The following is an 11,289-nucleotide window of genomic DNA, read 5'->3' as shown; positions in this document are numbered from 1 at the left end:
TATGAATTGATAGCATAATGGCTTCTAGCTAATTGACTTTAGGGAAATTGGTATCAGGTGGAATCTCTATCGCCACTTCAGCTTGACCCAAAAGGTTTTCCATCTCTCTTGATACATTAAGTATCGAAGAACCTAATTCCTATTGCAGACATTGATTATGGGATCCCACTTTGAATGTGGTTGGCATCTGCATCTGGCTCTCCCCTTTTGATAAGTGAAATCCCATTTGAAAGGAACAGCTTGCTTTTCTTGCCTGCTCATCAAGGCCTGAGACTGATTATGTGAAAATTCTCTCAAGTTTACAGTTTCGAGTTGAAGCACCCTGGTCTCAAATAAGCAGAGTCAAAATTCCTTTGGCACTTTGAGGCCGTTTCCTTTCCCCTTGCACAGGTGAAGAAACTGTAATTAAGAATAAATTGGTGACTTGATAACTGTCGGAGATGTTACTAGAGGCAAAATCAGCCATCCAAGCTTCTAATTCATTTTGTTGATTTAAGAGAAGGCACCATGGTGGAAGTCCCCAACTTTGGTTAGTGTTCCTCAGAAAAACAAGTCATGAGACTTAGACTTCCAGACTTTTCCCCAAACAAAATGTCACCTGAGAGCACTGTTTTCTTTCTTGTCTGTTGCTAAGGTGCTATCTGTCTCCTCATCAGCTCCAAATGACTTTGGTGGCAGAAAAGAATAGGCTCTTATTGGATGCCAAATTGAATCTGCAGAGAGTCAGTGAACTAAGACTAGAGAATTATTACAGTGACTCAGTATGTGAGTGTCTGTTTGTGATTTTCAACTTTGATAACAAGCAAGGCCTACTTTTAATTTCCTCTTAAATATTAGGATGTTTCAAAATGTCCACAGTTACTGATTAGGCCATTGTGTTTTGATTTCAGTGATAGTGAAGAGTCAACTTTTAAACTTTCTTTTTTTCAAAAAACGCATCTGGGAGATGCTAACTGAACTTTGTGTTACAAGAGTACTCATCTGAGTCACAAAGGAACCTGAGTTCAGAGCTCATGGTTAGACACCCTTGTTTCTTTTGGCTTCCGTAGGTCAGGACATATTGACCACTATCCCACGTGAGAAAACTCACAGCACTGGCAGCTTATCTATCACCCCAACATTCTGATCTCATGAGAAGCCTGAATCTCAGGAATGGATTTCCCTTCCAAAAGGGTAGAAAGTCAGAACTTTGAGACCTTCTACTATGAAAATATCCAAGACCATGGAGGGAAACGCTCACATCAGAGTGTACCTTCTTTTTGTCTCTGGCTTTCATACCTGCGTCAGCATAGGTCAAACACCCATGCTTCGATTAGGACCTCAGTTGTATCGAAGCGATAAAGGTGTAGAATCTGAATGTTTCTAACAAGACCCCCACAACTGATCCTGACTCTGAGCAACACTAATGAAAATTGGAAACTTCACCATATATTTTCTTTTAAACTAATAAAAGTTGTGATCTTTCAGAAGTAGATTGCCAGGCCTTTCTTCCAAGATACCTCGAGGTGAATTCAAATTTCCCATCTTTCTTCCATAGTTGTTTGGGCCACCTACAGCCTGAAAAACAACAAATTGTGTTCCTTGCTTCTTACTGTCAATTCAAGATCACGCTACTTCCCTTCTTCCTGACTACATTCAGCTTACAGTTTCCTATCATCAGAGTTTATTATCTTATGAATCTACTAGATAGCAACTAACAACTTCTCCCTGGGAAAGGAGCTCAAGTAGTTTGCAGTGAGTTGCTACCCTAAACATTGGTGGTTCATCATTGTTTATGTCAGCGGTTCTCAACCTGTGGGTCACGACCCCTTTGGGGGTTGAACAACCCTTTCTCAGTGGTCACCTGATTCATAACAATAGCAACATGACAGTGATAAAGTAGCAACAAAAATAATGTTATGGTTGGGGTCACCACAACATGAGGAACTGTATGAAAGGGTCACGGCATTAGGAAGGTTGAGAACCATTGGTTTGTGTAGATAGTATTCAAGTCACTTAAGCTTTGAATCTATGCAAGTAAAAAAAAAAAACCACGAATTACAGTGCAAAAGCTGTCCAATACATGTATAATTTCCTTATACCAGCAGTGTTTTTAATTCTATGCCATTCCCTAAATTCATGATTCTTATTATTGGTGGGTGCCACCAAGTCGGTTCCAACTCACGGTGTCCCTGTGCATAAGAACTGCACATGGCCGGGTCCTGCACCATGCTCACACTCTTCTCTATGCTTGAGCCCCTTGTTTCGCCACTGCTGGTCACTTCATCTCACTGAGGCTTTCTCTTTCTCATTGACCTTCTATAGTGATTCCCTATTGGACTGCTAACCTCCAGGTTAGCAGTTTGAATCCACCAGGCAGCTGCTCCTTGCGATAAAAATGAGGGTGTCTGCTCAAGTAAAGAGTTGCAATCTTGGAACTCACAAGGGCGGTTCTATTCTCTTCTTCTTTTTTTTTCTCATTAAACTTTGTTTTAATGGGTCTCAAAATCCTGTGACAAATTTTTGGTCAAGTTGTTTTCCTTTTAAAAAGTACTGATTTTAAAAACTAATAACTTAAAACTGCCACACAAAAAAGAAACATGGTCTACAAACATTCTTTTCCTTCTGAAAGTTTTACGATGCATTGTTATCATCAACCAGTCTTTTACTATGAAACTTAAATGGCCAATTGAGACAAACAGCGCTGAGACCCTTCTTCCACCCCTGATAAAGACTGGAGTGGCAGGTGTGATGGGTAATATTCATTTAGCCTTCTGAGCCTTCTGGGCCAACTTGGTGACTTGCCAACTCCAGCAGCCTTTTTGTCCACAGCCTTGATGACACCCACATCAACGGTCTGTCTCATGTCTCGGACAGCAAAACGACCCAGAGGAGGATACTCAGAGAAGCTTTCCACACACATGGGCTTGCCAGGTACCATGTCAACAATGGCAGCATCACCAGACTTCAAGAATTTGGGGCCATCTTCCAACTTCTTGCCAGAACGGCGATCAATCTTCTCTTTGAGCTCAGCAAACTTGCAAGCAATGTGGGCAGTGTGACAATCCAGCACAGGTGCGTATCCAGCACTGATTTGGCCTGGATGGTTCAGGATGATCACCTGAGTGGTGAAGCCAGCTGCTTCCATTGGTGGGTCATTTTTGCTGTCACCAGCCACATTGCCACGGTGAACATCTTTGACAGAGACGTTCTTGACATTGAAGCCTACATTGTCCCCAGGCAGAGCTTCACTCAAAGCTTCGTGGTGCATTTCAACAAACTTCACTTCAGTGGTAACGTTGACTGGAGCAAAGGTGACCACCATACCGGGTTTCAGAACCCCAGTTTCCACTCTGCCCACAGGGACAGTCCCGATACCACCAATCTTCTAGACGTCCTGGAGAGGGAGGCGCAGGGGCTTGTCAGTTGGGCGGGTTGGTGGCAGGATGCAATCCAGAGCTTCAAGTAGTGTGGTCCCACTGGCATTGCCATCCTTACGGGTAACCTTCCACCCCTTGAACCAAGGCATATTAGCACTTGGTTCCAGCATGTTGTCACCATTCCAACCAGAAATTGGCACAAATGCTACTGTGTCAGGGTTGTAGCCAATTTTCTTAATGTAGGTGCTGACTTCCTTAACAACTTCCTCATATCTCTTCTGGCTGTAGGGTGGCTCAGTAGAATCCATTTTGTTAACACCAACAATGAGCTGTTTCACATCCAGTGTGTAAGCCAGAAGGGCATGCTCACGGGTCTGCCCGTTCTTGGAAATACCAGCTTCAAATTCACCCACACCAGCAGCAACGATGAGGACAGCACAGTCAGCCTGTGATGTTCCTGTAATCATGTTTTTAATGAAGTCTCTGTGTCCAGGGGCATCGATGATGGTCACATAGTACTTGCTGGTCTCAAATTTCCACAGGGAAATACCAATGGTGATGCCACGTTCCCGTTCGGCTTTCAGCTTATCCAAGACCCAGGCATACTTGAAGGAGCCCTTTCCCATCTCAGCAGCTTCCTTCTCGAATTTTTCGATGGTTCTCTTGTCGATCCCACCACATTTGTAGATCAGGTGACCAGTTGTGGTGGACTTGCCAGAATCGACGTGTCCAATGACGACGATGTTGATATGGGTCTTCTCCTTTCCCATTTTGGCTTAAGTTTCTGCGATGGTTTTCACCGACACCTATATTCTGGCGGCAAACCTGTTGCGAAAAAGCTATTCTCTTCTATAAGGCCATTATGAGTCAGAATTGAGTCAACAGCAGTGAGTTGTGTTGTTGTTGTTTTTTGTTTTACTAATCATGGTGTCTTTCTCTAGGGACTGGTCCCTCCTGTTCACATGTCCAAAGTACACAGGACAAAATCTTACCATCCTTGTTTCTAAAAGAACAGTTTGGCTTTACTTCTTCCAAGACAGGTTTGTTTTCTGGCAGTCCATGGCATATTCAATATTCTTCAACAACATCATAATTCAAATGCACCAGTTCTTCAGTCTTTTATTCGTTGTTTACCTTTCACATACAATGAGGCAATTGAAAATACCATAGCGTGGGTCAAGTGCAACTTAATTCTCAAAATGACATCTTTGCTTTTTAACACTTTTGAGGGGTGTTTTGCAACATATTTGTACAAGGTAATAAGTCATTTTGTTTCTTGACTGCTGGGCTTTGATTATGAATCAAGTAAAATAATATCCATGAAATCTTCAATCTTTACTCTGCTGATCATAATATTGCTTATTGGTCCAATTGTAAGGATTTTTGTTTTATTTATGTCAAAGTGTAATCCATGCTGAAGGCTATAATCCTTGGTCTTCATCATTAAGTGCTTTGAGGACTCTTCACTTTCAGCAAGAAAGGTTGCATTCTCTGCAGATCCAATCCACAGGGCACATTCTTCTGCATATAAGGTAGTCATGTTTCTTGGGTCATTGTATCAGCATTCTGAATAAGTCTGGTGTAAAGATACAACCCTAATGCATACCTTTTCTTATTTATTTTTTTTTAACCTTTTCTTATTTTAAACCATGCAGTATCTTCTTGTTCTGTTTCAATGCCTGCCTCTTGGTCTATATATAGGTTCCTCATGAGCATTACGTGTTGTAGAATTCTCATTCTTCACAATGCCACCCATAATTTGTTAAGATCCACACAGTCAATGCCTTGGCTTAGTCAATAAGATATGTAAACATCTTTCTGGCCTTCTCTGATTTCTGCCAAGATCCATATGATATCTTTCATTCCACATCATCTTCTGAATTTGTCTTGAATTTCTATCAATGTACTGCTGCAACCAAAGAACAGGCTAATGTTATTGTTTGTGAATAATACATCCTGGGGTTTCAAACTCAATTCTTTGCTTTTGTAGCACTCCCTAAACCTGAGGATACTTCACTGTATCATTAATGCATTTATTCCCATTATTAAAAGACTTGGATTACAATTACCATATTTGAAAACTGATTCTTGGGTCATCTAGTCCCTATTGTTGAACATTATTTATTGGCCAGGGAAATATCTTTCAAGATTCTTCTTGTGCCTGACAACTCACCTGGGCATGTAACCCTCTACCTGACCTTCACTCCAATGTTAAGGTCACATTTTATCCATATCCCACCCACTACATCCCATTGCTACTTTAGTCAATAAATAGGGAGTTGTGGCCTTTTAATAAGCCTATTCTTATGATGGCCCTTCTCAAAAACAATCAGGGCTACACCAATATGATGTGGTGATATGTTAGGCTGGGTAGATTAGAGAAACAAATTCAGTAACACTCATATATATGTAAGAAAGAAACAACTGTGTATCAAGCAAACATCCCAGCCCAGTCCAACTAAGTCCTTATGTCCTATACTGGTCCATAAGTCCAATATTAGTCCAGTAAGCCCACTTAAGACTCATGAAGCCACATGCAATGATGCAGAATTGAGGAAGATCACAGGCAGGTGGGGACAAAGTCTTGTGAATCCAATGGCGGTGGCTGCATCACAAGGCTCGCAGGTCTCCGCATGGCTCACCAGCAGGAGGGTGAGGCAGAGAGAGAGGGGAAGTTCCCAGGACCCTGCTTATGAGGTCGTGCCCACAAGGAGGTACCATCAGGCTAGACTTCCTGATTGATAGGCTAGACTCCACCCCTACACTCCTATATCTTCAAGTTGACATGAAATTATGTAACTACTATAGGTGAATTGTGGAGAAATTACAATATCTCTGATGTCATCAAAATATTTATGATCCTTGGTATGAAATAATGCAGTCAAGAATGAAAGGATGGTGGAAGAAATTATGCCCCCAGGAGTTTACAGATGATGATATCTCAGAAGTCAGACTAATTATAATTGGCATTGGTAATTAGATGCAGCTAGACACCAGCAAAAATGATGTTGTAGAGGTACTCAACTTCCAAGTTGAGGAGCTAACCAATGGAACTAGAAAATCAGATGATATTATTTGCGGGAAAAGATTGGGATCCCAATATTTTATATTATTATATACTGCATTATTATGTTTAAGATTGAAGTGTTTCTTACCTCACTGCCATAAAGTTGATTCCAACTCATAGAAATATTACAGGACATGGTAGCACTGGCCCTTTGGGTTTCTGAAGTTATAAATCTTTATTAGAGTAAAAATTCTATCTTTCACCTTCAGCACAACTGGTGGAGTTGAACAGCTGGCGTTGTGGTTAGAAATCCAGTAGGTAACCAACAGGACTCCTGTACTATATGCATAGAAAGGGAAAATATACACTATATCATACGAAATCATTTGATTGACACTAAATAAGAGCTATGTGTACTTATTTCTACTTACCTACAAATTCAACTTAAATACAGACTTAGGTGTGGTTCTGGCTCATAATCCAGAGAATTCCTTTATTCTAATACTTCCAATCTACCACATACCTATCAGTTTGTTCTACTGTGGTGGCTTGTATGTTGCAGTGATGCAGGAACCCATGTCACTGATATTTCAAATACCAACAGAGGCAGCCAAAGTGAACAGACTTCAGCAGAACTTCCAGACTATGAAGAAAGAATAGGCTGCCCACTTTGGAAAATTAGACACTGAAATACCTCATGGATAGCACTGAAATATTTTCAGAACCCGAAGGTTTGATGAATAGAAGCAGAACGTTGTCAGGGGTAGTGCTAGAAGATGAGCCCCTCAGGTCATAAGTCACTCAAAATAAGACTGAAGGAAAGCTACCTTCTCAAAGTAGAGTGGACAGACCATAATGATGCTGATGGAGTAAAGCCTTTGGGATTTTCATTTGCTGATAGGGAACAATGCAAAATGAGAAGAAATGCCTGCAAACATCAATTAATATTCAGAACTTGGAATATACAAACTATGAATCTAGGAACACTGGAAGTTATTAAAAAGTAAATGGATCTCATGTCAATCAAATCTTAGGGGTTAGTGAGCCGAAATTGGTATCGGCCATTTTGAATCAGATAATCACATAATTTACTATGCTTGGAATGTCAGATTCAAGAATGGCATCAAATTCATCATCAAAAAGGACATTTCAAGATTTGCCTTGAAATAGGGCTGACTGTGATGGGATTATATCTATCCAAATATTAAAAAATCGAGTCAATATAACTATTATTCAAATTGACACACTAACCACTAAAGATAGTAATACAAAAATTGAAGAAATCTACCAACAACTTCACTTTGAAATTGATCAAATGTGCCATCAAAATGCATGAAAATTATTAGTGATTGGAATGCAAAAGTTGGAAGAAAAGAGGAAGGAACGGTAGTTGGAAAATATGAACTTGATGATAGAAATAAACCTGGAGCTAGCATGATAGAATCTTGCAAGACCAATGACTTCTTCATTGCAAATACCTTTTCCCAACAATACAAATGACAACTGTACACATGGACTACTCCAGATGGAATACGCAGAAATCAAATTGGCTACATCTGTGGGAAGAGGCAATGGAGAAACTATATCAGCAGCTAAAACAAGGCCAGGAGCTGACTGTAGAGAGGCCATCAATTGCTCATACATAAACAAGTTCAAGTTGAAGCTGCAGAAAGTGAAAACAAGTCCAGGAGAACGAAAATACCACCTGGAGTCTATCCCACCTGAATTTCCAGAACATCTCAACAACAGATTTGACTCATTGTACACTATTGATAGAAGACCTGCTGAGCTGTGGGATGACATCGATTTCATCACACATGAAGAAAGCAGAAGCTCACTAAAAAGATGGGAAAGAAAGGAAAGGTCAAATGGATGTCAGAAGAGACTCTGAAACTTGCTCTTAATTATAGAGTAGCTAGGGCAAATGGAAGAAATTATGAAGTCCAAGAACTGAGCAGAAAATTTCAAAGGGCAGCTTAAGAAGACAAAGTAAAATGTTATAATCAAATGTGCAAAGACCTTGAATTAGAAAATCAAAAAGTAAGAACACTGGGCATATCTGAAACAGAGAGAACTCAAGAAAAAATTCAAGCCTCGTGTTGCAGTCTTGAAAGATTCTATGGGCAAAACAATGAATGATGAAGGAAGCTTCAAAAGAAGATGGGAGGAATATACAGAGTCTCTGTACAAAATAGAACAAGTCAACATTCAATCATTTGTAGAAGCAGCATATGAGCAAGACCAATGGTGCTGGAGGAAGAAGTCCAAGCTGTACTGAAAGGATTAGCCAAAAACAATGCTCCAGGAATGATAGAATATCAATAGAAATATTTCAACAAACGGATGAAGCACTGGAAGCATTTCCAAGACTATGCCAGGAAATCTGGAAAACAGCTACCTGGCCAAGTGACTAAAAGCAACTCATATTTGTACCCATTCCAAAGAAAGATGATCCAACAGAATATGCAACTGAGAACAATATAATTAATATCACAAGCAAGTAAAATTCTGCTGAAGATCACTCAACAATGGTTGCAGCACTACATTGACAGGGAGCTACCAGATTTCATGTCAGTTTCAGGAGAGGATGTGGAACAGGGGATATCATTACTGGTGTCAGATGGACCTTGGCTGAAAGTGGAGAATACCAAAAAGATGTTCACTTGTGTTTTACTGACCACAAAGACATTGGACTGCGTGTATCATAATAACCTATGGATAACCTTAAGAGGGAATGGAAATACCAGGACACTTCATTGTGGTCATGTGGAATCTGTGCATGGTTCAAGAGGTAGCTGCGTGAACAGAACAAGGGAACACTGCAGGGTTTTAAATCACGAAAGGTGTGTCAGGGCTATATCCTCTCACCATACTTATTCAATCTGTATGCTGAGCAAATTGTCAAAGAAGCTGGATTATATTAAGAAGAATGTGTCATCAGGATTAGATGGGTTTTTTTTACAACCTTATGCAGATTACATAACTTTGCTTGCTGAAGTGAGGAAATTTGAAGCCCTTGCTGATGGAGATCAAGGATTACAGCCTTCAGCATGGATTACAAGTCAATGTAAAGAAAACCAAAATCCAAAAACGATGAAGGCAACATATGTACAATGTGCTTGAAACAATGGATGGATGTATGGATTGTGAGAAGAGTTGTACAAGCCCCCAATAAACTGATTTTAAAAAAGAAAGAAAGAAAACCAAAATCCGTACAACTGGTCTAGTAAGGAACTCATGGTAAATGGAGAAATGATTGAAGCTGTCAGTGACTTCTTGCTTGAATTCACAATGAATGCCCACGGAAGCTGCAGTCAAGAGATCAAATGACATACATTGCAGCCCTCTTCAAAGTACGGAAAAGCAAGGATGTTACTTTGAAGACTAAGCTGTGCCTGGCTCAAGCCACAGTATTTTCATTCACTTCATCAGCATGTGAAAGTTGGACATGGAATAAAGAAGAATGAAGAATGGATGCATTTGAATTATGGTACTGGTAAAGAATATTGAAAGTACCATGGACTGCCCAAACAGCAAACAAATCTGTCTTGAAGGAGTACAACCAGAATGCTCCCTAGAAGCAAGAATGGCTAACCTTTGTCACACATACTTTGGACATGTTGTCAGGACCAGTCCCTGGAGAAGGACATTGTGCTTGGAAAAGTAGAGGGCCATCAAAAAAGAGGAAGGCTCTCACCAAGACGGATTGACACAGTGGCTGCAACAATGGGCTTACACATAGCAGTAATTGTGAGGATGGCATGGGTCTGGGCCGTGTTTTGTTCTGTTGTAAACAGTCTCTTAAGAGTCAGACGGACTCGATGGCACCCAACAACCATATTTCCAATTAAATTCCACTGTCACAGGGTTCTTCCTTACATTTCTTCATTCAGTACTTTTGTCTCCTTTCGCCTCCAGTGAAGAATCTTGATTCCCCAAAGCACTGATGTATTTACTCGTCTCTCTTTCTATCCTACAACACACAAAGTGGTTGTGTAATTATGCTACCACTGTTATGGGAAGCATTCTGACTAAAGCATGTTCCGTTCTCTCTTGAGCCCACTCAAGTAATACTTTCACTTCACCAACTCACCAAAATTGCTCTTCAGTTCTCAGTTTGCCTCTTACCTGCCTTTTCAGCAGCAGTTAACACAGTTAATCTCCACTTCCTCCTTGAAATAGTTTCTTCGCTTGGTTTTGGCACATTACTGTGTTTTCTCTGCATCACCGGGTTCTCTTCAGACTTCTTAGTGTCCAGTCCTCCTATCACCACAGTCTCTAATGTGGAGCCATGGAGTTCTTATATCTCTCATCCCCTTTATCTCTTCCTAGTTCCTTGGTATTTCATCTAGACCTATAAGTTTACATAACAACTCTTATAAGTGGTCAGCGCAGACGAAGAAGACCCTCAGTGAGACGGATAGACACTCGACCTGCAATAGGCTCAACCATGAAAACTGGTGAGAATGGCGCTGGACATAGCAGTGCTTTGTTCTGTTGGGCATTGTAGCTAACTACTAGCAGGAACCAACTCCGGGTAACTAACAACGTTCATTGATGATTTCCAAATTTCACCTTCAATTTCAACATAGTGTGCCCAATTGCCTACTCAAAGTATATATATGGTTATCTAATAGAAATCTCAAATTTAATACTTTCAATAGAAAATTCTTGATTTTCCCACTGGTTCCAAATCTTTCTTTTCATGCTCTTCTTTATTACAGTTAATGATAAGTTATCCTTCAGTTGCTTAGGCCAAATTGAACAGCATTGTCTTCACTATTAGGTAAGTGGTGGACTGCTAACTGCAAGGTCTGTAGTTCAAACCCATGAGCTGCTCTAAGGGAGAAAGATGAAGTTACCTGCTTCTGTAAAGGTTACAGCCCCAGAGGTCCTATGTAGGCTCCCTGTGATTCGGAATCC

At 40.5% G+C, this 11,289-nt stretch overlaps 1 protein-coding gene across 1 annotated transcript; it reads right to left on the bottom strand.

Annotated features, from left to right (window-relative positions):
• Positions 1–2,605: 2,605 nt before the first annotated feature.
• LOC101650688 (elongation factor 1-alpha 1-like) lies at positions 2,606–4,168 on the bottom strand. Its single transcript, XM_013005698.2, is given in 2 exon segments — positions 2,606–2,779; positions 2,782–4,168. Coding segments are annotated over 2 exon segments (1,386 nt in total). The 5' UTR covers positions 4,130–4,168; the 3' UTR covers positions 2,606–2,741.
• Positions 4,169–11,289: the final 7,121 nt, after the last annotated feature.

The sequence above is a fragment of the Echinops telfairi genome, unplaced genomic scaffold (assembly GCF_000313985.2).
Source record: "Echinops telfairi isolate 266 unplaced genomic scaffold, ASM31398v2 ScPeMD7_7469;HRSCAF=8507_0, whole genome shotgun sequence".
In the NCBI taxonomy this organism is placed as follows: Eukaryota; Metazoa; Chordata; class Mammalia; order Afrosoricida; family Tenrecidae; genus Echinops; species Echinops telfairi.
Note: the sequence above shows the minus strand (reverse complement) of the source record. Positions and strands in the feature narration are given on the sequence as shown.